General features: G+C 50.4%; 1 protein-coding gene across 2 annotated transcripts in view; it reads left to right on the top strand.

Annotated features, from left to right (window-relative positions):
* The first annotated feature begins 5787 nt into the window (after window positions 1-5787).
* BRWD3 (bromodomain and WD repeat domain containing 3) overlaps window positions 5788-26842 on the top strand; it is a 53842-nt gene continuing 32787 nt past the window's right edge. Inside the window, exons 1-10 of one of the 2 annotated variants that reach the window (XM_071569751.1) lie at window positions 5788-5929; window positions 6014-6072; window positions 6230-6259; window positions 6527-6586; window positions 13571-13721; window positions 15717-15815; window positions 22525-22685; window positions 23710-23931; window positions 24716-24816; window positions 25450-25520. In XM_071569751.1, the coding sequence (XP_071425852.1) occupies window positions 5890-5929; window positions 6014-6072; window positions 6230-6259; window positions 6527-6586; window positions 13571-13721; window positions 15717-15815; window positions 22525-22685; window positions 23710-23931; window positions 24716-24816; window positions 25450-25520 (994 nt within the window). In that variant the 5' untranslated portion in view covers window positions 5788-5889. Of the gene's footprint in view, window positions 5930-6013; window positions 6073-6229; window positions 6260-6526; window positions 6587-13570; window positions 13722-15716; window positions 15816-22524; window positions 22686-23709; window positions 23932-24715; window positions 24817-25449; window positions 25521-26842 lie in introns of those variants that run through there. The other variant, XM_071569750.1, reaches the window with a different exon arrangement.

Genomic DNA, 26842 nt, shown 5'->3' with positions numbered 1-26842 from the left:
TTTTGTAAAACAAAAATATAATTAAAACATAAAAATCCTCAAAGCTTAAAGGGAAAATGGCAGAGGATACACAGGGATGTGATTTTCTTAAAATTATATACTCAGCAGAGAGAGTTCCAGTAAAATTTGCATGTTCAGGGAGGCAAGTGATGAATTCCCAGTCACAGACAGGGGCTGTGTGCCCAGAGTTCCAGGAGAAGTCAGAAATGCAGGATTTGGCTCTAAAACTCACAAACCAAACACCAAGAACTATGTAAAAATATTAAGCCTGATTTGATGTTGCTGAGTCAGCCCAGCAGGACACACCGGGTGGTATTTCTGGGACAAGACCCCCAGACTGGCACTATGGGAGAGCTGGAAAAGGCTGGGAACAGGGCAGGATTCCTTAGGCAGGGATGTGCTGCCTGCAACAGTAACACCAATAATACAAACCCCACCTTGTCCCTTACAGCAGGAGGAATTTTCCTGCTATAAAACCTGGCGCGTTCCAGGCACTTCCGAGGCACAGCCTGGAATTCGGAGATGCTGGGGATGGACCCGCCAGTGGCATTGTCGCCCTGGTCCTCCTGCTGGCAGAGCCCTGAGCACACAGGGACACGGAGCTGCCCCTCTGCCTGGGGGTTCCACCCACAGCGGGAATTTGGCGTTTCTGTGTCAGAGACGAGGAGAACCGTGTGGATAATGCTCAGGAATTGCATTCGTTTGCCAAGCAGGCAGGTTAAGCTGCCCCACTGCGGCAGGGCTGTCCCCAACACCCAGCAGGGCTGTCCCCAGCAAGGCTGTCCCCAACACCCAGCAAGGCTGTCCCCAGCAGAGCTGTCCCCAGCACCCAGCAGGGCTGTCCCCAGCAGGGCTGTCCCCAGCAGGGCTGTCCCCAGCACCCAGCAGGGCTGTCCCCAGCAGGGCTGTCCCCAGCAAGGCTGTCCCCAGCAGGGCTGTCCCCAGCACCCAGCAGGGCTGTCCCCAACACCCAGCAGGGCTGTCCCCAGCAGGGCTGTCCCCAGCACTCAGCAGGGCTGTCCCCAGCACCCAGCAGGGCTGTCCCCAGCAGGGCTGTCCCCAGCAGGGCTGTCCCCAGCACTCAGCAGGGCTGTCCCCAACACCCAGCAGGGCTGTCCCCAGCAGGGCTGTCCCCAACACCCAGCAGGGCTGTCCCCAGCACCCAGCAGGGCTGTCCCCAGCAAGGCTGTCCCCAACACCCAGCAGGGCTGTCCCCAGCAGGGCTGTCCCCAGCACCCAGCAGGGCTGTCCCCAACACCCAGCAGGGCTGTCCCCAGCAGGGCTGTCCCCAACACCCAGCAGGGCTGTCCCCAGCAGGGCTGTCCCCAGCACCCAGCAGGGCTGTCCCCAACACCCAGCAGGGCTGTCCCCAGCAGGGCTGTCCCCAACACCCAGCAGGGCTGTCCCCCAACACCCAGCAGAGCTGTCCCCAATACCCAGCAGGGCTGTCCCCAACACCCAGCAGGGCTGTCCCCAGCACCCAGCAGGGCTGTCCCCAGCACCCAACAGGGCTGTCCCCAGCAGGGCTGTCCCCAACACCAGCCCATCCCAGCTCACTCCAGTTAATGGCTGCCAGCAGGAATATGAGCTGTGGATTGCCCGTGGAGCAAGGACTCATCCAGGCACGTGGAATTCAGGCTGCGTGAATGGATTTTAGGATTCTCACAAGGAAGAAACATCCTATTTACATCACACACAGCAAGTAATTTATCGAGGAGATGAACTGTTATACGACAGAATTCCACAACAAAGGCCAGCTCGTCCTGGTTGTTCCTCCATCGCCTTTGCTACGGGATAATGTTACACTCAGCTCTTGGATATCGGGCACCATCTAGAGGAATAATTGGAATAATACAGCAGGGAAATAAATATTAAATTATTAAAAATAGCAAAAACCCGAGAGCAGATATTGTATGGTATCTAATAGCTATTTAATTATTATTTAACAGCTCTTACCAGGGGAGAGAACCACAGGAAGGAGCAGAAGTCTGGAGATTTGTCCTGCAGAACAGGATGTTGGTTTGCACACAGCAGCCCTGCACTCCAGCAACTGTAATCAGTGCTAATTATTTTGCACCTATTTTTTGAATAAACTATGACAGCAAAATCTGATTTGCTGTATTTAGAGATCTTAATTTTGAAGCTGCCTGTTTGCTCACAATTGTGCAGCACAAGGCCCCAGCACATAAATTCCTTCTAAACACCTCTTGGGTGTTTTCATTAGTTAAACAAAACTTTGGAGTTAATCTGATTATTATCTTTTTTTAGTGTGTAACTCCATAGGAAAGGCCCAAGATGAGCAGGAGAGAAATCCTCAGGGGTCCCTTCCAGCTCAGGATGTTCTATGAAATGTGAACAGAAAATACTCCAAAAAAAGCTGAAAATGCTTAATTTGTTGCAGTGTTTAAACCCACCAGGATTCAGATGTGCATCCCTGACTGTATTTACTGGAAAGGCACAATGCAGGTACGACCCACCACACCAGCACAATTCCACTCCACACTTTCTTTTTTGGATTTGTGACTACATTTCTGGCTGTGACAAACCACAGTCATGTTTCCAGACACTGTTAGTGCAGAATCAGGACTTGGCTCATCAGGACAATATAATCATAATTAAAATATGAGAGGGACACCTTTACCTGGTGTTCCAAGCTGACTGTGGGGAAATTAATTTAATTTTGTAGCCAAATTAAACGGGAGATTGTGTTTACTCTCAAATATAGCTGGGAGTAAATCTCTTTGCAACACCAAACAGGGTGAAGTGATGGCTATTTGAATGTTACCTCCTACTCCTAAAATCTCTTAAAAGCTTCAATTTTTATTTATTTAAAGAGCAGTATGGAAGCAAACTGTTCCAATCCAGCTTCTTCCTTAAAGCATGTCTGCTCTGAGTCCTCCTCTGGCTCATCAGTCTGTGCTCCCTCCTGGCCGCCGCCGCTGTTGGCATTTACATAACAGAGCTCTCTCCGAGGAAAGATGAATCAGCACATCCATAAAATCCTGCCCTCGCTCAGCCTTGCTCCCAGCCCAGCACGCTGCTGCCTGGATGCAGAGCAGCCAGAACGAGATGAGTCACGGACATGCAGGATCCGCGTGTGCCAAGGAAATGGAGCTCCTGGGGAATGACAGGACGGGCATTACTCAGCAGACGTGACTCCTGCAGGGGAAAACCCGGGACAGGTGGGAAAAGGTATCCACCAAGGAGCTTGTGGCAGGCTTAGGGAGTAATAAAGCAACGGGGAGAATGTGAAGTGGGGGAAACTGAGGTGCCAGGGAGCCAGGAATGTTGGGAAGAGGCTCCGGAGTGACTGCAAAGCAGCCCAGCCCAGCCACGACAATGCCAGCAGGGCCGAGGGAAGTTCCCCAAGGGCTGTTTGGGAACGAGGAATGCTGGTTGGAGCTGCCCCCAGAGCAGGTACCTGCACACCTGTGCTGTGCAGCACACACAGCACACACTGGGGCACCCCTAACACTCCCTGTCGATCCACGAATCCATCCGAGCCACAACGAGGAGCAGCCCGGTGTGCAGCTGAGGATTTACAGGCATTGAGCTGACGCCTCCAGATCCCACACCCCTGTGAACAGACACACTGAAGGCAGGGGAATGGAGTTATACAGGGTTTGTTACTGGGAGCTTCCAGGGTTCAAACCCAGAGCGTCTGACCCCGAAGTCAGGAAGTTCACACGTTTTATACTCTTTATTAACATCTAATCAGTACTCTTATTTCTCTTGAATGCCCACCCAAAAGACCTGTCAGTCTACCCCCTTCTTCATTGTTGGGGGGCAGTCAGGCCTTCTTCAGTTGTTTGTCTCCTGTTATCTTGCAGGTGACTTCTCAAAAAACATCGTGGCCTTTGTTGAGCCTGAAAGTAGCTCCTAAACTCGTGAGAAAGGCACTTAATATGCACCCTTAAAATCAGAGTAACTCAGCAGCACCTATAGGATTCTAAAACCTTCTAAAATGACATTAATTCTTAGGCATCAAGAGCTCGTGGCCAGGTTTCCAGCTGGAATGCTGTGGGAAGGACACAAACAAGGCATGGCTTAGTTTATTCAGGGAGTGTTTTCTATCCCAGGCTTTTGAGAGCCCCTTTCAGTTACTGCAGAAATCTACACACCACCCAGTTATCTGAGCTCCTGGCACAAAACAATTCCTCAGTGGATGACGGGGCAGGTGAGCACAGGTGAATTATGTGGAGCAGCTCAGTGCCAAAGCCCCAAACCCTTCTCCAGAGATTGGCTGGGTGCCTGGAGGCATCCTAAGGAGCTGCCAGCAGGGACTGCACCCTGACTGCACAGCAGGGCACTCTGAGCCAGCACTTCACAGCAGGCCCAGTCCTGAGCAGCTGCTACAAATATAACCTCAGACTGGATTTATTCTTAATGGTTGCACGACATCAATCCGCAGTGATTCAGCTCCTGGTATTCCAGGCATGAGGATGTTTCCTTTGTTATTCCCAGTGATGACAGTGGTTGTTACACTGCCAAGGCTCTGGAGTTCCAATCCAAATGTCAGATACCTGTGGTGAGAACACACAACTTCACACTGAGCAATGCTGTCAATTCACTTCATGTTTTAGCAACTTGCTGCTGAAGTGACACCAATTTCTGCAGTTCTGACAGGAAGCTTCCCATGCAAAAATATTTATTTCCAGTAACACTATCTACGCTGGCCCCTTTGTTCTTTGGGGAGTACAGGTGCTGTATCCATCATATTTTCACTTCCTGGTCACTGGGAGCAAACACTTCCAACCTGGCTGCTAAAGCCACCCAAACCTGAGACCTTTCCTTACACCCAGGCCTTGTTTACTCCAAGTCACAGAGGGCTGTCACCTTCCCCCCCACGGCACATCCGTGGGCTCTGTGCCCCTGCCCATCACAGGATGCACAAGATTCCTGAATCCCTGCACTCTCTTTTAGGAACTGATTATTTTTAGGACCACGGTGGGGCTCCATTTCCCAGGCACTGCTGGGCAGGAGCTCGCACCGAGGCCCTGGAACTGAGGCGGGGAGCGCCGGGGCCGGGAGAGCCTGGAGGGGTGAGGCAAAGGGAGCCCTGAGCACGGAGGCTGGAGGGCTGAGGCCGGAGCTGAGGGCCAGGAGGGCTGAGGCCGTGCGGGTCGGGAGCGCTGAGGCCCTGCAGGCGGCGAGGGCTGGAAGGGCCGGGCCCGGGAGCGCTGAGGCCAGGACAGCCATGAGAGCCGTGAGCGCTGCGGCCCTGCAGGCCGGGCCCGGGAGCGCTGAGGCCAGAACAGCCATGAGAGCCGTGAGCGCTGCGGCCCTGCAGGCGGCGAGGGCTGGAAGGACCGGGCCCGGGAGCGCTGAGGCCAGGACAGCCATGAGAGCCGTGAGCGCTGCCGCCCTGCAGGCCGGGCTCGGGAGCGCTGAGGCCAGAACAGCCATGAGAGCCGTGAGCGCTGCGGCCCTGCAGGCTGTGCGGGCCGGGCCCGGGAGCGCTCCCGCGGTGGCGGTGATTGTGCCCCTTTCAGGCACACCCCGGCTCAGCGCTCCCCCCGTGGCAGCGCTCGGAGCCCCTGAGCCCATCCCGGCGGGGCGGGCACAAGCCAGGCCGGCCCAGGCCCAGCCCAGCCCAGCCCAGCCCAGCCCGTCCCTTCCTCCTCCTCCTCCTCTCCCCCTGCCCGCCGTGCCGTTCCGCGCCGCGCCGGAAGCGGCCCCGCCCCGCCCTTCCTGCTCCCGGTGCGGCGGCGCCGCGCGCGCCCCCTGTGGGCGGGCGGGGGCCGTGCGGGCGGAGGAGCCGCGATGAGCCCGGGGCCCGCACCGGGGCCCGCGCCCCGCGCCCGCACCGCCGCGCCCGCCCGCGCCCGCACTAGCAGCGCGGGGCCCCCGGGGCGCCGCCCGCGCCCTGCCCGCGCCCCGCCGCGGAGGATGGCGGCGGCGGCGGCCGCCCCGACCCAGCTGGAAGCCGGTGGGTATCGCTGGCGGCGGGGGCTGCGGCCGCGTCCCCCCCGCGCTAGCCGTGTCTAACGCCGTGTCCCCCGCCCCTCCGCAGAGCTCTACTACCTGATCGCGCGGTTCCTGCAGTCCGGACCCTGCAAGAAATCCGCCCAGGTGAGCGCTCCGGCCGGGCCGGCCGGGCGGCCGCGGGACGGGACGGGACGGGACGGACGGGACGGGTTGGCGGAGCCGCTGCGCTGCGGGCGCCGCTCTCACGTCCTTTGTGTGTGTGTGTGTGTGTCTGTCTGTCTGTGTGTCCGTCTGTCCCCAGGTGCTGGTGGAGGAGCTGGAGGAGCACCAGGTGAGGCGCCTGCCCCGGCGGGACGGGGGAAGCCCTCGGCACGGGGGGGTCGGGGTTGCCCTGCCCCGTCTAACCCAGCCCATCTCCGCCCGGCACAGCTCGCGGGCAGCGCGGGGCCCGCGGCCGGGCCGGGGGGCTCATCCCGGTGGGTTCGATCCGGGGGGGGCTCCTCCCGGGGCCGGGCGGGACCCCGGTGGGGGCTGCGCGGGGAGTGAGGGCTCGCTCGGGGTCTGACGGCCGCCCCCTGCCCCCGTGTCCCTCCCGCAGCTGATCCCGCGGCGCCTGGACTGGCAGGGCAAGGAGCACCGCCGGAGCTTCGAGGACCTGGTGAGACAAGTTTCACTCCCGACTTTCGCGGCAACTTCCCACTCATCGCTCTCTCCACGCTCCGCACCGGGCGCCGCGTCCCCCCTACCCGCGTGTGTTGCGTGTGTGTGAATGTGTGTGCGTGTCCCTGGCGCTGCGGGCTGCGCCCCGCCGAGGCCGCGGCGGGCCGGGAGCGGAGCAGAGGGCTGGAATGGAATGGGATGGGATGGAATGGGAAGGGAAGGCAGAGGGGCAGGCCCGGCGGGCCCCCCGTACCCGCAGCCCCGGCCCGGCCGCGCCGCGCTATTGTGGGCCGGGGGGTTATCCGAGGGCACGTTGCGGGCCCGGCTCGGCCAATGGCGGCGCGTGTTACAACGCGAGCAGCGCCCGCCGCCGTGAAAGCTCAACGCCCATTGGCTGTCAGGCCGGGCCCCCCCCCCCCAGCCCCGCAGCCATGGCCGCGGCCCCGCACCGGGCCTGGTCTATGGGGCGGCCCCGCACCGGGCCTGGTCTATGGGACTGCCCCGCACCACGCTGGGCCCAGCTCGGCCCTGGGGCTGCCCCACATCGCACCGGGCCCGGCCGCTCGGCCGGCACGTCCCCCGCGGCAGGGTCCCCTGCCGCGGGGGACGTGCCGGCCGAGCGGCCGGGCCCGGTCGGGTCGGAGCTCCCCGGGCCTGCCATGGCCGGGCAGTGCCGCTGGGTTTTCCCGGGATACAAACGCATGGATGGGTGTCATTGGGGAAGATCAGGCCGCTCCGCCCGGCCCTTGTTTCTTCTCCCCACGATCCATGTCACTGCGAGCGGCGTCGGCCCGTGGGCTCCGGGTGGCACCGAGTGGCGCTGGAATGCTGTGAGCTTCCCAGCACCTCTCCGGGAAGGAATGTCCTCTCCTAGGGCTCCGTGGGGATGTGGGATGTGCTCGAGGGTCTCGCTCAGACCCCTCGGTGCCTCACCAAGACGGGGGTTCCCACTGGAGCGGCTCTGCAGGTGCAACCGGAGAGCTCCCTGGGGCTGCTGCCCTTCCCTGTGTGCAGAATTCCAGGGCTGTTGTGCTTCATCTCACGTCTTGTGGGTGATTCTGGGTTTGGAAATTGTGTGAGCAGAGTCAATACTGCATTCAGTAAATTCTGGTTGTTCCTGGAAAAGCTGAAATCCAACCAGGGGCTGTCTCAGGTCGAGCTTGTATCCAGTATCCAAGAGGAGTATTAGCAGTGCCAGGATAACATTTGGTGTCAGACATACTGGTTTTGTCTAATCATATACATTTTTACATAAACATTGTTTCTTTCATTCTATGTGGAACAGATAGAAAAGCCTTAAAACATTAAAACTATATTTTTTATATATTACATGTTGGAACCATGTACTTTTCTTTACTATTTCACAAATAGGAGACAACCGACTTTGGAGTTGATGGGAAATTGCCTCTCCCTGTATAGAATTATCAAAATTAAGATTTTTTTTATGTCTTAAATTAACACTAACCAATCCCTTCAGTTTGCCTTTTTTTCTGGTGTTATTGAACTGTTCCTCCTGATTTACAGGAAGGAACAGGATTATAAATGAATCATTACAGTGAGACAGGTTGCTGCCAGGTGGGATGAGCTGAGCTTGTCTCTGTTAATCCTCAGTGTTGAGGATGTTGGAGAAGGGCTTTCCCCCTCTCATTCCTTAGGGTCTGATGTGTTTGGAATTCAGACCTTTGCCTGCATATGATTGTTTATTAACCCAAACTCTTCACCTTCAGGGCTGGCTGGGTGTGTGAATGGCACGCTCAGAACAGAGCCAGGGTTCTGAAGGACACACATCTCTCCAACCTTTGTTTTAATTATCTCAGGCACATATTGAACGAAAATTAAATTTTAGTTGCCAGCAATTGGAGGTAAAGGTTTTTTTTCCTACCTACTTCTCTTTTTTGAACACTTCCAGACAGAAATCCAAAATCATTTGCAATGCCAGCTGGGTGTTGCAACTACTCTGGTTGGGCAGGCCGAGGTAATTGAGCTGATGGGAGTTCACAACCCGGAGAAGTCTGATTTGTTTGTCTGTTTGCTTGCCCAGAATTCTGACAGTGTTTGTGGTTCTGCTGTTTTCAGCTTTGCTTTCTGGTCTCAGTGTGGCTGTTCAGTGGTGTTTGTCAGAAAATAGGCCAATACTGTGGCCACTGAGTGTGTTGTTCCTGCTCCTGGGCCTTTGGAAGTGATAAGGATGTACCAACCCAATGCCTACTGGATGGTTTTTATCTAGGGAGTGTTTGCTCCCACTTCACTGGAGTTTTTAGTCAGGATTTGAAAACTCTGAGATTTCTGTGTTTTTTTTCCTTTAAAGGTTATCTTTTACTTCAAATATCAGGTGTCACAAGGCAGAGGAGTGACTTAAGACCCACTAGTAAGAATTGTACTTAGTGAGCAAAACCTCACAGAGAATACAAGTTTGTGTGTATTTGTGTTCCTTTTGTCTTTCCTGCTTATTTCCACATTGGAGCACTTTGTGTGTGCAACACGTGGCTGCCTGTCCAGGTAATCAAAGAGTCACAGAATATCCTGATTTCAGAGGGACTCAAAGGAATCATCAGCCCAACTCCTGCCCTGCCCAGGACACCCCAACCATCCCACCCTGTCGCTGTCCCATTGTCCAAACCCTCCTGGAGCTCTGGCAGCCTTGGGGCTGTGCCCACTGCCCTGGGGAGCCTGGTCAGTGCCCACCACCCTCTGGGGGAAGAGCCTGTCCCTGAGATCCAACCTGACCCTGCCCTGGCACAGCTCCAGAGAGCAGAGATTGGAGCTGCAACCCCAGATGAGTCTGCCCTCAGTCTCCTCTTCTCCAGCTGAGTCATCCAGGTGTACTCCAGAGTGGTTTTACTTTTTTATTGGCTGCTCAGGGCAGGGTGGTCTTGAGACAATACGTGTTTGTGAAGGGGATGGACCCAGAATTCCAGAATCCCAGACTGGTTTGGGTTGGAAGGCACCTTAAGGCCTGTCTGGTTCCACCCCTGCCATGGGCAGGGACACCTTCCAGGGGACCAGGGTGCTCCAAGCCCTGTCCAACCTGACCTCAGGAAGGCCTGAAGTGTGTCCAGCTTGCAGGTCATTAGTGCTGTGATTTGAAATGAACAGCAGCACTCGGGGAAGGCTCAGCTGCTGTACAGATGAGTCAGGCTGAATGGCTCTGATTAGCAGTGCAGTCTCCAGTGACCTGCTGTTCCACATTATCTTTGTTTAATCCTGATAAAGGTGACTGGCTCTGCTCTGGTTTTAAGAACTTTCTGATGGGCTGTGTCTTCTGGCTCAGCCTGTTGTGGTCTTTTTGCTGAAATACCTGTAATTTCAGGCAAAACAGCAAATCAGCCGTGGTTGGACAGTGGGGAATTTGCATCCATGAACGGCTGTGCTGGTATGGAACAGCTTATGGGATTTGACTCTGAGTTGCTGCCTTGCCCATCTGCATTGATTTAAAACTAGCCCTGAGTCCAAGGTGCTGGTATTTATAGATCCTGCCAATCCCAGCATTAGCAGGGCAGAGATGCTGCAGTTTTGTCACCTCAGGAAAACGTCATCTGGTGACACGGTCGTTCCAACCTGTTCTCTCTGGGGAACTGGGTGGGTAAAGGCTTTTGAAATCCATGTCTGTTTGCACATTGTTGGCATCTCGTACAGGTCCAGTGTCTGAGCTTCCTTCTGCTCAGATTCCGTGTTTGAGGGGGTGAGTAACTTCCTGCTTGCTCAGCTGCCTTGGGCTCTTGGCCTCCTCCTCTGCTTCTTGATACAGCTGTCAATTGATTCTTAATTGATGGTTATCTTCCAAATGAGGCCAGTGTTGTAGCACTACCTGGAGGATGGAAATGCTCTGCTGAGGCCCAGCTGGGCCTGCCCACCAGGGATGGAGATGGAGGAGCCTCTGAAGGGCCACGTTGCCTCCCCTCAGTCTGCAGCTCCTGCCTCAAACCTGTGCTTTGAAGAGGTGTTTCACCAAACCCACCACAGCTTCCCAAAAGAGGTGGTTCTGAGCAGCCTGGATCCCATTTCTGGGCAGACAGACATCCTAAGCAATAGTCACAGAGTCTTTTTAGTTTGCTGTTTGTTGAAACCTTCCTTGGAGGAGAAGTTGCCAGCAGGCAGTCGTGGAATATCCTGGGTTGGAAGGGACCCACAAGGATCATCAGTGCAGCTCCTGGCCCTGCCCAGGACACCCCAGAATCCCCCCTGTGCCTGAGAGCCTTGTCCAAACAGGAATCACAGCTCTCTGAGGTGACACTTTGATGCTTCCAAGCCCAGGAGCACGTTTGGGAGTTGGATTTCTCCCCGCCCCGCTGTGACTTCACTTACAGTTCTGTTCTTGTGCTTATCACTGTACCAGCTTATCTGCAGGGTGACTCAAGCACTCAGGACTTTGAGACTTCTTTAAAGAGAGGAGTTTTCTTACAAAGAATGGATTCACTTTTCTCAATTCTTCAGTGTTTAGATCCATTATTACTGTGTGGTTACTGTGGCAGTGAACCTTTCCAGGGTACTGTGTCATTCTTGTGCTCTCACATTTAACTTTTATAGGGTTTTTCTTAGGCAACAAAACACTTTGTCTTTATAATTTATCCCAAGGTGCAGCATTTGTTCTCACTTAGCACATTTTCAGCTCTTCTGCACTATTTTAACATACATGGTTTGGGCCTGTATTACACATCTCAGATTTCTTTCAATTTTCTGATTCTCTTCTAAAATATTTTCTAATGCATTTGAGGAGCTGGTAATATCCTTACTGTTGTTTAATTTTGCCATGTAGGGTTTGGACAAGCACACAATAAGAAATGTGGTTATACTTTTGCTTTTTTCCATCCTTCTTTTAAGGAAAATCTGATCTGGGAGACTGGTTTTCCCAGCTGGATGTTTGCAGCTTCATATTTAGAAAAATACATAAAATCCGTTTACAGCTTCTCACACTGAGGTGAAAGGAAGGATTTTTGTTTCAAGTTCTTTTGGGAACCTGAAAACAGAATTGCTTGTTTAACTCTGGACTGTGATTTAAGCATTTTATCTGGAAGTTATTGTGGAAAAAATCTCCAGGAGAATTTGCTGGTTTTGCTGTGTGCCTGTGGAGCTGTGTGGTAATAACAGCAGTGATAATATTCAGTTTGTGGGCCACTCATTTAGGCTGCTGTGGCTTCTAGAAACATGGAATTGTTCAGGGCAAGAAGTGTGATAGACATGGAATGCTGGGGATGCTCCCAGACCAGCTCTGGGTGAAGGTTTTTCTGTGCCACTCTGGGAGAATGGTTTGGACCTTCTGGGAAATGCTGTTTCCAGACAGTGGTTTGGTTTATTTTTACCCCAGCAGTAAAATTTCACACTTCTGGGTTGGTTACTCTGTCAAATCTTAGGCTTGATGTGTTGCTGTGTCTGGCAGCTGGTGGCTGGGAGGTTGTTACTGGTTAGCAGAGGTGGAAATAGGAATTCCATTCTCAGATGTTACTAAATGGCAGCTTGTTCCTTCAGAGCTGCCCTGGTGTCAGACCCTGCAGATCCCCCACACACCAAAGGGAGGCTGGTGCAGGATAACAAACTCTTTTGTAGCATTGACACATTCATATTTCAGGAATGAGGAAGAATAAGAGGCAAATACCAAAGTTTGGATAATCCTTTTGTCTCATTTTGCCTTCTATCCTGTCCTTCACAACCAAAGGCAGTTCCTGCTCACACACTGAACTTCCCTGGCTGTGCAGTTGGGAAGGTGCCAACGTGACTTTGGAACTCTATTTTGGGGCAAAAGAAGTTAAAATGACTGGACAAACTTGCCAGTTGCAGGAGAGCATTCATGGGGTCATTCCCTGACACTCACAGGATGCAAAGCCATGGAATGGGAACATGTTAGTGCAGCCACCAGGTTTCTCCTCCCTGCACAGGGATGGTCCTTGTGCTGCCTCCAAAAGGCCAGAGAGGATCCTTTAACCTGCAGGGGCTGGAGGATGCCTGGAGGGAGAAGCCTGATTTTCTCTAGGAGTTTCATTCACATTGGAAGAGTTTTTATTTGGCTTTAGTTCAATGACAATGTGTATATGTTGTTAGAAAAGCCACCCTTTTTGTGGTGAAAATCTTCCCTGTGGGACGGTGACCCACCCCCTGCCTGGCTGTGCCGTGTCCTGCAGCTCTGCTGCTGTTGCCCAACTGGAATGTTACAATTCCCAATGCCATGTGCTAATGATGTGTTTGGTGCCACAGCTGAGTGAACAGTGTTTTGGCAGCAGGGCTGAGGGAGCCACACACCTTTTCCTCCTTCCCGATTCCTGTGGGGCGGGAACTGGGATGGCCCTGGGATCTGGGAGTGCAGGGAGCTGTTGATCCATGGAAGAAGGTGGATTTACCTGTGTGTCCTGTGTTGGAGGAGCTAAGGGAGCTCTGATGAGGAGTTCTTCCTGCCAGTTAATAAATACAGAAGTTGGGCAAGTGCAGGACATTCTGGATAATGGGGCACAGTTTGTTTGCTGTTTGAACAGACTGTTGGAAAAACTCTTGTCCCTCTGTAGAAAACAAAGGGAAAAAAGAAGAGTGTGTTCTCAACACGACCAGTTTGGAGCTTACACATGTGGGTGGAAACTGGCTGTTGCTTTTGGGATAATGTTTAAGGTTTTTAGATGTTAGCATGTGTGCTTCATACAGGGATGTCAGTGCAAGGCTGGTTCAGCTGTGCAAGAAATGGGAAAAGAATGAACTGAAGGGTGGAAAAGGCTTAAAAAAAGTTGTTGGAGCAGAGCACTGCACTGGGAGCTCAGAGTTTCAGGGAGTTTTGTTTGTTATTAAGGGATATCCTAAATTACGATTAAAGTGCTACAACCTGGAATTTCTGGTCTGACCTTTTCAATGCTCCCCATCCCTTCAAAATTGGGTATAATTAATTTTCAAGGGGTTTTTCTACTTGATTGCAGTACCTTTACACTTGACTAGGAAACAAAGAAACGCCGGTAGAAGCAAGAATCAAGCAGTTTTCCAACGCCTGTGTTGTTCATGTGCTTAGGTGGCTGTCAATGCACACATCCCTCCGGATTATCTTCTTAGAATCTGTGAGAGGCTTGGCCCCCTCTTGGACAAGGAAATCCCCCAGAGTGTGCTGGGGGTGCAGACTCTGCTGGGTGTCGGGCGCCAGTCTCTGCTGAGGGCAGCAAAAGGTAAGATCTCACTTCAATTCTGTATTGCTCTGATCAAGCCCCTTCTGTTTGGATTCCTGTTGTGGTATCTGTGTGTTTGGTGAGCCCTGCTTTGTGCCCTGTGCTTGCCAGCTTTCTCCTTACTGAAATGCAGTTGTTGCTGGCCCTGTTGGATATACTTTCCTTGGTTGAAAATGCCATTTTAAGTAATTCTTGCCCAGTCTGGTTATTTGCTTCCTCTGCCTCCTCTCCCCAATGTTCTGGACTGTGTAAATGGTGTGATCTGGATTAGGGGTTTGATCCATCTGAAAAAGGCCATTTTTTCATATGCATTTACACACACCTGTGTCCAAAGTCACTCAGAAGTTGGTGTGTTTTGCTGAGCTCTTTTTGAGCCTGATTTCTCCCATTGTTTGACTCCTTGGCTGTGCAGACACGGGACAGGGTGGGATTTGAGGCACCATTTGGGGAGTGGGAGAAGATGAGGCTGATTCTTCAGTGACAGTTCCTGCCTGTCCTTGCTTAAAGTTAATTTGAAAGCCCCCAATTCTTTCTTGAACTGAACACCAGTTCTATTCCCTTTGAAAAACTTCTCTGCTTGAGGGAATGATCCTGAGAGCAGTTTTGTGTTAAAACTAAACAGGTCTGAGAACCATCTGCTATTGGAGAGTGATTCCTCCTTCCCTCCTCACTCCATGCCTGACTCTTCCTCCCAGGAGGAGCCAGAACTTCCTTGATCCTGTGATGTGCTGATTCAGAGGGCTGAAATGTTGCAAAATTTGTTGCAGTGAAAGAAATGAGCTGGTGGAAAAGGATGAGAGGGGAGGTGACACGGGAGCAGGAGCATCATCCTGGCACAGGAGGAGGGCTGGGAGAGCAGGACCTTCCTGTTTTGGTGGCACTGAGCACTTAATTCCCTGCATCCTGTGAAGTCACAGGGGTGCTAACAAGGACTGTGGCATTCTGCTGATCCACTGGGTGTCTCCTGGAGGGATGTGCTGTTTGCAAACATGCAGAGTTTTGGGACTGAGTCTTGTTTTGCCTGTGCTTTGCTGTAATTGTGTGCAGAATTCCAGGTTTGCAGAGAAACATTCCTTCACTTCACACTCAGCTTGCTGCAAACAGCAGCAAAATGTGAAGAGAAAATAAACATTTTTATGCAGGGAAACAGAACTTCTGAGTGGATTGATCTATTTTGGGAAGTCTGAGTGCTGTTTTTAATGAGTATCATTTAATACTCTGGGCTGCAGATTGAGGTTTAATAAGAAGGTGCTCTCAGGAGTCTCTGAGTGCCCTGAGCTTGTGCACTTCACGTTCAGACATGTCCATGGGGATACACAGATCCACCAACCTGTGGCACTGTCCTTCTGTTTCAGTACTTACCGTGGAAGCTCATTTCTCTCCTTCCAGATGGCCAGAAGTGGAAGAAATCCAGGTCTAATTTCTGAGGCCCTCAGAAAAATCACTATTGTTCTAGGGAGTCTCCTCTCCGAGGCCAGTTGGCAGCACAGAGCTGGAGAGTCTTTAAACAAACCAGTCTTCACTTTGCAACAATGATTTTTGGAGGGGCTGGGGTGCAGAGGACAATCTGAAAGGAGGGCATGTTGCCACCAATTGCAGGAAAACAGATTTATTGGAAAAAAATCTCACATCTCTACTTTCAGGGAGCACATGCGTGTGTATTCTCAAATGTACAGTTCCTGAGCAGAGGTGCTTTGAGTGTTGGGATTGCAGCACTGAGAACATAACAGAGCTCACTCCTGCCTCACTGGGCACCCACTTCTAAAATTCTCCTTCTTTCCATTAATTCAGACTCACTACTCACCCAAACTAACTCAAAACAAGTGGAAACCATTTCCAACCATCTTGCTTAGGAACTAGAAATCAGAGTAGTTAAGAGTAATAGATCTCTCACAAACTATTTAACACACCAGCTCTTACTCTGGGCTGTGGGAGCAATGCCTGATGCCTTGACTGTTTGCTTTATGGACTGTGTATGCTGTGTTTGTGCTGCAGATTTCAGGCACACGCTATGGAAGGGCTCTGCCTTCGCTGCCCTGCACCGGGGCCGGCCCCCCGAACTGCCCGTCAACTACGCCAGGCCTCCGAACGTGGGTGAGTTGGGGCTGCCCAGCCTCGGGTGTCCTCCTCTCTGTGCCTATTCCTGTCCTGCTCAAAGGTCCTCTCACTGACTAAAACACTACTGTGGGTTTAATCATACAATGGATTGGGTTGGAAAAGTCCTCCGAGATCATCAAGTCCAACCCTTGATCCAACCCCACTGTGATCACCAGCCCAGGGCACGGAGTGCCCTGGGCTGGTGATCACAGTAGGGTTGGATCAAGACATGGTGATCACAGTAGGGTTGGATCAAGACATGGTGATCACAGTAGGGCTGGATCAAGACATGGTGATCACAGTAGGGCTGGATCAAGACATGGTGATCACAGTAGGGCTGGATCAAGACGTGGTGATCACAGTAGGGCTGGATCAAGACGTGATTACAGTAGGGCTGGATCAAGACATGGTGATCACAGTAGGGTTGGATCAAGACGTGGTGATCACAGTAGGGCTGGATCAAGACGTGATTACAGTAGGGCTGGATCAAGACATGGTGATCACAGTAGGGTTGGATCAAGACATGGTGATCACAGTAGGGCTGGATCAAGACGTGGTGATCAGAGTAGGGCTGGATCAAGACATGGTGATCAGAGTAGGGCTGGATCAAGACGTGGTGATCACAGTAGGGCTGGATCAAGACGTGGTGATCACAGTAGGGCTGGATCAAGACATGGTGATCACAGTAGGGCTGGATCAAGACATGGTGATCACAGTAGGGTTGGATCAAGACATGGTGGATTCTCACTCAGTGCCACTTCCATAGAATCACAGAATCCATTGGGTTGGAAAAGACCTCCCAGATCATCAAGTCCAACCCTTGGTCCAACTCCAGGCCCTTTGCCAGGTCATGGCACTCAGTGCCACGGCCAAGCTCAGCTAAAAAACCTCCAGGGATGGGAATCCACCCCCTCTCTGGGCAGCCCATTTCAATGCCTGAGCACTCTCTCTGTAAAGAATTTTTTCCTGCTCTCCAACTTCAATTTCCCCTGGCAGAGCTTGAGCCCATCGTGCCCCCTTGTCCTATTGCTGAGTGCCTGGGAGAAGAGACCAACCCCCACCTGGCCAGAACTTCCCTTCAGGCAGTTCCAGACAGTGCTGAGGTCACCTCTGAGCCTCCTCTTCTCCAGGCTGAACACCCCCAGCTCCCTCAGCCTCTCCCCACAGCACTTGTGCTCCAGTCCCTTCTCCAGCCTCGTTGCTCTGCTCTTCTCACTTGGGTTGGAAGAGACCTCAGATTATCAAATCCAACCCTTGATCCAACCCCACTCTGATCACTCTGGCACTTGGTGCCCTGGGCTGGTGATCACAGTGGGGTTGGATCAAGACATGGTGGATTCTCTGTCCCTGGAGGTGTTTAAGAGGACACTCAGTGGCACATCCAGTCCCTTCTCCAGCCTCGTTGCTCTTCTCTGGCCCCACTCCAGCCCCTCAAGATCTTTCCTGAACTGAGGGGCCCAGAACTGAACACAACACTCAAGGTGTGGCCTCACCAGAGCTGAGTCCAGGGAAAGGGTCACTGCCCTGGGCCTGCTGGCCACGCTAGTTTGGATCCAGGACAGAATCCCCTTGGCCTTCTTGGCATTACTGTTTTTTTTTACCATTCTCTATCTCTAAATAGATTTCTCCCTGCCAGTAGAATAATTTTTATATTATTCAGGCTGGGATCTTCCCCAGTGTGTGTAGACACCTTTTGCAAAGCTTTGCATGTCAACTTGTTTGGAGGGCAAAAGGCTGGAGCATCTTTTTATGAAACACCTACATAGCATATCCATGTGTTTGGGAGATTGGATAGGCATGGCCACAGGAGCATGGAGCCATGGAATCAGCACAGGAATCTCAGCCAGAACAAAGTGTCTGGCTCCCAGGGAGCTTTTTTGCCTCAGGAATTCCTTCTAGTTCGATTATGACAGAAAACAGACTGCTTGCAACATCCCTCTCCAAAAAGGAAATAATCACCAGAGCAACATTTGTGTTACTTCAGACTCAGTTGTGCCCAGAGATAAGGGACGTGCACAGAGCTCAGATCCATGTGGGCTCCCAGCTGACATCTCAGCAGAGCTGCTCTGCTGTGTTTAAACTGCACTGTTTCCTTGTATGGGCTGAACTGCCATTAACTGGTTTTACAGCAATCAAGTTTGATTCTTGCAGGCATAAATGTAATTCCTGGTTTGGTTCTTCTTTGGGTGTTTTATCTCTGTTTGTGCAGATGTTTTCTCTGGTTTGTCAGGGAATCCCTTCACATTTCCCTTTGGAGGGGCAGGGATGGTGATGGGCAGGTTTCTGTTTCTACCATATCTGTGTATTTATTTCTTCAGGCTGGTTCTGCAGTTACTTTACTGTGAGAGGTTGTGCTGATGGATTATTGCTAATAATGTAGATGGTAGATTTATTGCACACAACTTCTGCAGCTGTATTTCTGTATGGATTTTTGGATCAATTCTTCCATCAGACTGGGTGTTTTTGGAATACGTGGTATTATTAATGAACCATCCTGGCAGGTTGGGCTTCAGCATTTGTCATGTTTTCATGGCAAAACTTTATGCTGCTTGCTTGGACAGTATTTAGTGGATTAAAGAACAGGATCATTTCTTGTGTTTGGTGTTTTCCTAATTCTTTTTTTAAGAAATGCAAAGGTATTGTATGGAAAAGAGTCTTTTATAGCTGGGAATTAATTTCTGTAACAGTTGGTGGAACTGGAGCAGGGAATCAGTGTGGCCTCATCCCAGAGCTGGGAATCTCCTGGCTGGGGGAAGTTGTGCAAGTCGTTCTCAGGGCTGTGGTGTCTGTGTGTGGGGATGTGCTGGGGAGGAGAGGAGGGGAGGCACTGGCAGAGCCTCCTGCTGCCAGGGCAGTGTGGTGAGCACGGGCATGGGCTGCTCAGCCTCCCTGGGCAGGTTTGGCAGCCCTGGGGTTTGGGGCTCCCCTTGTGCTCTCCCAGCCAGAAAGCAGAAAGACTGGTCGTGCAGTCTGGGAGTTATTCCACTTTGATAAACCTGCTTTTGATGCTACTTCAATTTGTCAGGGCTTTTTTTTTTGGACATGACTCAAAGCAGATCAGAAAGAAGGTTGTTCTCACTCCTGAAGAGCTGCTCGAACCCGAGGATGGGAATCTTTCCTGTTGTTAGTGAGAACAAAGGTTGTTTCCACTCTTGGTGAGCTGCTTTAACCTGAGGGTGAAAGTCTTTCTGTAGGTAACTTGTTAGTGAAAAGAACATAAATTTTGGAAGCAGAAAGCATAGTCTCAGGGAACGAGCATTTGAGCTGGGTGGAAAGTCCCAGTCAAGGTGATCCACCTACCTTGGCCCTGCCAAAGAGCAGCACTGGGATGAGGTCAGGAATCGATGGTGTCTCGTGCTGTAAATGAGCTCCATGAGGTCAGTGGCTCCCAGAGCTGGAACACGTTGTGCTTTTGGTGCTTTTCCTGCTCCAGCTCCGTCTGTGGCCACTCTGAGAAGATATTTTCCACGTGTGAGCCAACTGTGTTTAATTCCCAGCATTCCTGTGGAATCCTGAGCTGTGCTGCTCCCACACTCTGCGAGTGGTCCCCGACCTTGGCTCATTCCAGCCCTGCAGTCAGGGCAGCATTTAAGTCCTCATTCCTGAGTTAGTGCTTATTGCACAGGGTGAAACAGTGTGATGTGAACTCATCACCCTGGAGAAACTGGTTTTAAAACAAACACTTGCACCAGTTTCCTGTTTTCTAGTTTTCTTTGCAAAAAGTGGAGCAACACGAGGGTTTGTAGGGAGAGGAGGGATTGGAGCAGGTGCTGCTCGGTGACTTCACAGCTCTGAAGTGCTGGAATTTCCTCAGAAGCTGTGATTTAACTTTGAATTTTGGGCTGTCTTGATGGGCTCCTAAATACCCTTTACACTGGTGGGTTGTTGCTGCGGGGTCTGGGGTTTGTCCCTCCTAAGGGAGTGTTTTTGCAGGGCTTTACAGTTGAGCTGTTCCCCCTGGTAGAAGGTGAGGTAAATTGGGGTGTGTGAGTTGCTGTTGTGCAGCATTTCCATGGAGGGCTCTCATTTTCCTGAAGGTGTGATCTTCCAGGATCAGGGACTGTGGGAAATAAAGGGAAGACTGCCTGTGTTTTACATGTACTGCAGGTTGGGAGCTGGAGGAGCTGAGGTGGCCCTTCAGTTTGGGGACAAAACTAACTTTTCTTATCAAGAAGACAAGCTCTGCTCCCTTGTCATTTGAAATGACTGTCTGGACAGTTTTTCCTGGCAGGGAATAGTGAGAGGGTGGACTTGGCATCTCTTTCACTCAGTATGGCATAAAACACATCAGTTAATTAGATTGCTAAAGTTTTTTAGGGTTACTAAGTTGCTGTTTCTCCGGGTAGGAATTGTTTTTTTAATGCTTTGAGGCCTTAGGAGTACAATGACTTCATTGTGCTGAAGAAAGGAAACTTCACAGGGATTTTTGTCATGTGGGGGTAATTCCCTATTTAGATATTGTGTCCTAATCTCCCTAAGAACTGGAATTGGGGATGATTGTTTGTTCCTTTGAAGCACTGATAATGCTTTTGCCCAAAGATGCTTTGCTTTGATAAAGTTGTTGCTCCTCATGGCACTGCAATGGCTCTGGATGTGTCTGACTGAGGCATTTCACAAACAGGGCTTTTTATTCAGTAATTATCCATGGGAGATTGAGGAGTTTTGTCCCCATTGTGCAAAGAGGGAAATAAACACAGGGAAAAAAAGTGAAATGAGTTTCATATCCGCTGGAGCTGAACTGATTGCAAGGCTGGGAATCCACCGGAAAAGGGAGATGCCAAGCCTGGGCCTTGGGTGCCTGAATATTCTTTATACCTTTCAGTGTTCCCTTCATGGGATTTACACCAAACATAGTGGGAAATGTTCATCGAGACACAGAAAATATTGTGATTATTGGGAATAATTTGAAATGTGAGTGTACCTTTTTGATTCACACAGTTCTTCGTGTGGTTAAAAAATTGCTCAGAGCCACCTGAAATTGCCTAAAGGCAGATCCACTGTTGTTATGTATTTAAATAACTAAATGTATGTGTATTTAAAGGCTCGAAGCTTTGAAAGGCAGAGCAGAATTGCTGTGTTGCTGACTGACTCCATCCTTCTGTAGGCTCACAGGGTCCACAGGGTGGGGGAAAGGGAGGTGTAATGTTATTTAAAATTTAGCTTTTCAGCTGTCATACTTGCATAGTAAATAAAGAAATGTGTGGGCAAAGCTGAGGTACCTCTGCAGAGTGTTAAACACTGTGGGATCTGTGTTAGAGGTGGAAAAAAGGTTCAAAACTTCAGTTTTACTTTGCTTGGGGAAACAGTTTCATTTAAGAGCCCTGTATGATGTCAGGTGTCCATTCAGTGGTAGGTAGATAGTAGATTAATTTGCTTTAGTGTGTTTTGCTGTCTAGCACTGCTGAATGTGTGTTTTTCCATGCAAAGCAAATATTGACTGAAGGTGAGGTTACACTGGAGCCTCATGGCTCTTTTAAGTGTCTTTTGTGCAGCTTTTTCCCCCTCATAGTTTGTGTTTCAGTTACATTGGGTGATGAAAAATAACCCAAATTTCCAAATTTTAGACAAAAAAACACTTTCTGTAAATACTTGAATGGTACAAATTTACACAAGTGAGTTATGGGTTAGAAACCCTTTGCAATGGCACTTGTTGAGTTTGTAGATTAATTTTTTACCATATTCCTTCGTATGTTTTGTGGAGGTTGGCAATGATATGATGAGACAAGAAATGGGTTGAGTTTTTCTCTATAAGCTCAGGGGTTGCAGGGCACTGACAGGCTCGTGGTGCTCCTGGGAAGCCCAAACTCCTTCAAGGTGCAGGAGAGAAGATAAGGAGCTGCTGCAGAGGATCTGCTATCACAGGGACTGCACAGCAGCTCTGCAGCCTCCAGTGCCTGTGGAGAAACCTCCCAGAACTTCCAAACCCAGAGGTCAAGTGCTGTGAATGAGGACAGCTTGAGGGAATACTAACAGGATTTAAATACCCCAAAATGCCCTAAAATGGGGCATCAGCTCAGAGATGAGCTTTTTGACATGGTGGTTTGTGCATTCAACTTTCAGGCTGTTCTTGGAAGGATTTCTGACTGTAGCAATGGGGAATTATTTGTTGTTGTTGTTGTAGCAGTTTTTTCTTGTTCCTGCCATTCTTTGGATTGGGACTTTTCCATCAGTGCCACATTTTTCTTATTCTTCAATTCCATTGCCATAAAAATACAATGTTGTTGAGGTTGAACATGTGGAAGGCCATTGACCCTCACACATGATCTGGAAGCCATTCCAAAGAAAGATTTTTATCACCAAAAACCCACTTAAAATAAACTGATAGTATACCATAAAACTAGATTTCTTGCAATTGATATTATAATTTCCATAAAGCAGATTTCCCAAATCCATGTAGAGTAACTGTATCTGTACCTGCTCATGAATTGAACACTGGAGTAACTCCCACTTGTGGTGGAACTTTTAATTGTGGTGTAATTTTTGGTGAGGAGGCAGGTGCAGTGTTTGTGTGGTGGGGATTCATCAGCAGTGGGATTGCTTTTTATAGCACTGCACACAACATTCTGAGAAGGTAGAAGAGGCTCAGACTTATGGATGATGATAATAATAAAGTTGTTAAGGAGCATTATATTTGATTTAAGGTTTATTTCCATGAGTTGTGGACAGGATCCATGCCTGACTGTTGGCTTTGCTGTGTCCTCCCCAGTGCACATCCTTTCTGCCAGGCAGCTGACTGGCTGTGGCCGTTTCAGCCACTTGTTCCCCACCTGCACCTACCAACACATGAAGATGCACAAGAGGATCTTGGGCCACCTCTCCTCTGTTTATTGCATCGCCTTCGACCGCAGCGGCAGGAGAATATTTACAGTAAGTTTCAAAATTGGACTTCTTTGGGGGGAGATTGATTTGCTGGCTTTGATTTCCATCTTTCATGAGTCCCTCAACAGCCTCTTAGGCACTGACTGAGATGCAGAAACAACTCACTTCAGCTGCAATTTACTTTTCTGCTAAACTTACCTTCTAGAATTTGTGCTGTGTCAGTCAATACATGACTATAATTTTAAGTTTTTTCTCCAGAATACAGTAACAGTCATTTTTGTGACACTGCCCTTGCCTTTTTGTTTGGCATGTTTAAAAATTAGCAGTTTATTTAAATTAATTATGCATTTTTAGCTGTTAATGTTAATCCCTGGGCATAGAGTGACAGGACTTAAAGTGACAGGACAAGGGGGAATGGCCTTGAGGTAAAGGAGGAGGGGTTTACATTGGATAACAGGAAAAAATCCTTCCCTGTGAGGGTGGGCAGGCCCTGGCACAGGTGCCCAGGGAAGCTGTGGCTGCCCCATCCCTGGGAGTGTCGAAGGCCAGGCTGGATGAGACTTGGAGCACCCTGGGCTGGTGGGAGGTGTCCCTGCCCATGGCAAAGAGTTGGAACTGGATGGTCTTTAATGTCTCTCTCAACCCAAACTGTCCCATGATTCCATGGCTATGAACCATGGAGTCTGGGGAGCATCTTGTGGAGTCGAGGATTTCCATTTTGTAAAACAGAATCAGAGAATCCCAGAATGGTTTGGATTGGGAGACACCTCTAAGCTTATCCAGTGCCACCCCCTGCCATGGGCAGAGACATCTTCCCCTATCCCAGGTTGCTCCAAGCCCTGTCCAATCTGCCCTTGGACACTCCCAGGGCTGAGGCAGCCACAGCTTCTCTGGGCACCTGTGCCAGGGCCTGCCCACCCTCACATCCAGGAATTCCTTCCCAATACCCACCCTCCCAGTGAAGGATTTTCCCAGTGCAGTGGTGCCGTCCCAGTGCAGTCGTGTGTCCCCTTGGCGTGGGTCGGGCTCCTGCCCACCGTGACACACCCTGGGCATTGCCGCGTGTCCGCAGGGCTCCGACGACTGCCTGGTGAAGATCTGGGCGACGGACGACGGGCGGCTGCTGGCCACGCTGCGCGGGCACTCGGCCGAGATCTCGGACATGGCCGTCAACTACGAGAACACGCTGCTGGCCGCGGGCAGCTGCGACAAGGTGGTGCGGGTGTGGTGCCTGCGCACCTGCGCGCCCCTCGCCGTGCTGCAGGGCCACTCCGCCTCCATCACCTCCATCCAGGTGAGCAGCCTGCCCCCAGCCTGCCAGGGGTGTGCACTGCCCCACAGCCTGCCAGGGGTGTGCCCTGCCCCACAGCCTGCCAGGGGTGTTCACTGCCCCCAGCCTGCCAGGGGTGTTCACTGCCCCCAGCCTGCCAGGGGTGTTCACTGCCCCCAGCCTGCCAGGGGTGAGCACTGCCAGGGGTGTGCGCTGCCAGGGGTGTGCGCTGCCCCACAGCCTGCCAGGGGTGTGCACTGCCCCACAGCCTGCCAGGGGTGTGCGCTGCCAGGGGTGTGCGCTGCCAGGGGTGTGCACTGCCCCACAGCCTGCCAAGGGTGTGCGCTGCCAGGGGTGTGCGCTGCCAGGGGTGTGCGCTGCCAGGGGTGTGCACTGCCCCACAGCCTGCCAGGGGTGTGCACTGCCAGGGGTGAGCACTGCCAGGGGTGTGCACTGCCAGGGGTGTTCACTGCCCCACAGCCTGCCAGGGGTGTGCACTTCCATCCAGGATCGCAGTCCCGTCCTCGGTGCTGCCAGTGCAGTTGTCCCAACCTGAGTGTGTTTTCCTGGCTCATTCTCTCCACGTGGCATCCAGATGTGTCATCTTGCTGCTGCCCCGTGCCCTCAGCTGTGTGATTCCCATTTCCTCAGTTTAAATTTTTATGGAAGTTCAGATCTGCTCCTATCTCCTCTCTCTGTTCTCCTGAGCAAAAGGCTCATATGTTAGTGAAAAAAATTCTTTACAGGTTTCCAGCATGAGAGAAGAGAAAGAAATTAGCTGGTTTAATTGTTGCAACTTTATTTTTAGTTCTCTCCAGCAAGGAAAGGAACAACACGATACCTCACCTCCACTGGTGCCGACGGAACAATCTGCTTCTGGCAGTGGCACGCCAACACCATGAAGTTCAAGTAAGGCTCTTCACACAATCACAATGATTTTCACTCAATCAGGGATTTATTTGGAGTTTTGGCCTGGAGAGAAATGCTGAGATAATTAAATAGGGGTGTTTTCCTGCTCAGCAAACTGGTGTGTGGGGCTTCGTGTGGGGATTCTGTGGGGTTGGAACCCTGAGGGAAGGCAGAGATGGGGGTTGTTATTTCTGGGTTTGTGCCTTGCAGGACAAACCCAAAAAGAACTTCCAGCTTTTGTGTTTAGGAATAAATTCTTGTCCAAAAATGTACAGGCAGAAGAACCAATTTGCTTTTAATCAGAAGAACATACATCTGTAGATGTCACCAAACCCATTTGTAATTGGGAGGGAATGATGTCAGACTGATGGTTTGGCAGGTTCTGGTTTAAATAGATTTGAATTGGTGAGTGGCAACATAAATCAGTTAAATAGTCTTTTCAATTTAGAGAATTACAGTTTGCTTATTAAACTAAGGATGAAAATTCCTAAAATGAAAAGCTCTAGCAGACTTGGGTGAGAATGAAGATACAAAGAGGATTAGGCTGAGCACACTGAGCTCACCTGAGCTGCAGGGAGCTGGTTTTGTTGGCTAAAGCAATGGGGGGTAACAGTGTTGTGTTGTTGCACGCAGGGATCGTCCTGTGAAGTTTGCAGAGAGGTCCAGGCCGGGGGTCCAGATCTCCTGCTCCTCCTTCAGTTCTGGTACGTGCCCAGAGTCAGGAATTCTGTGAGCTGGGGTGCTTTGTGGCACTTCAGTTCCTTCTCCTCCTTGGGTGCTTTGTGGCACTTCTGTTCCTTCTCCTTGGGTGCTTTGTGGCACTTCTGTTCCTTCTCCTCCTTGGGTGCTTTGTGGCACTTCTGTTCCTTCTCCTTGGGTGCTTTGTGGCACTTCTGTTCCTTCTCCTCCTTGGGTGCTTTGTGGCACTTCTGTTCCTTCTCCTCCTTGGGTGCTCTGTGGCACTTCTGTTCCTTCTCCTCCTTGGGTGCTCTGTGGCACTTCTGTTCCTTCTCCTCAAGCACCAACACCACTGAACCTTTCCCAGTGAATTTCCCAGTCTCATTGGGATTGTTTCATGTTGTCCATGCTAAGTTGCTTTTTCTCTTTTTTCCCATAGTTTAAACTGAAGTATCTTGACCTCTTCCAAGTCTTTCAGTTTTGCACATCAGAGATATTTCCCTGTAATGTCCTTTAAAGGTTCACCCTGTAAAGTTTCTGGGTGAAAACCTCTGGAAATCTGGCACACAGGTGGCCTCTGCCAAAGGTTACAAATTTGGTTAAATTCTAAGAGGATTAACTGAATCTATTGGAAAATCTCAGCTTTGGAAAAATCTCATCCTTTGCAGCTTTGAATGCTCGGAAATAGTGATTTTTACAAAGAAAATTATTTTTATATTTTTATAATTTCTATCTTTGCAAAGAAAAATATTTTTGTTTTGTATTTTTATTTTTATGGAGAAAATTATTTTTATATTTTGATTTTTACAGAGAAAGTTATTTTTATATTTTGATTCTTGCACATAAAAATATTCCTATGTTTTGTATGTTTGTATTTTTAGTATGTTTATATTTTTACATGGAAAATTTCTCATGAAATTTGCTTTTTGAAATGGAGAACTCTTACAGAGCCAGGTTCCTTTCTTAAAACCAGAAACTTGAACTAACTAAACCCATTTCAAATGCAGGAAATCACCCAACAGTGCCCTTTTTGGGCAATATTATGAAGAAATGACAATAAATGATAAATAAATACAAAATATAATTCTTACATATTTTATTATAATATAGAATGCATTTTTAAACTTTTTTTCATCGCAATGAAAGAATTCATATTGGGGAAACTATAAAGGGCAAACAATCACTCAATAAAATTGAATAAATGAGATCAGCTCAGTTGGTTAAACCTTGGCTGTAACAATGCCAAGGTCATGGGTTCAATTCCCTCTGTGGACCATTGACTGAAGAGTTGGACTCGATGATCCTTGTGGGTCCCTTCCAGCTCAGAATAGTCTGGGATTCTGTGATT

This window comes from Pithys albifrons, chromosome 14 (genome assembly GCF_047495875.1).
Source record: "Pithys albifrons albifrons isolate INPA30051 chromosome 14, PitAlb_v1, whole genome shotgun sequence".
NCBI classification, from domain to species: domain Eukaryota; kingdom Metazoa; phylum Chordata; class Aves; order Passeriformes; family Thamnophilidae; genus Pithys; species Pithys albifrons.
Note: the sequence above shows the minus strand (reverse complement) of the source record. Positions and strands in the feature narration are given on the sequence as shown.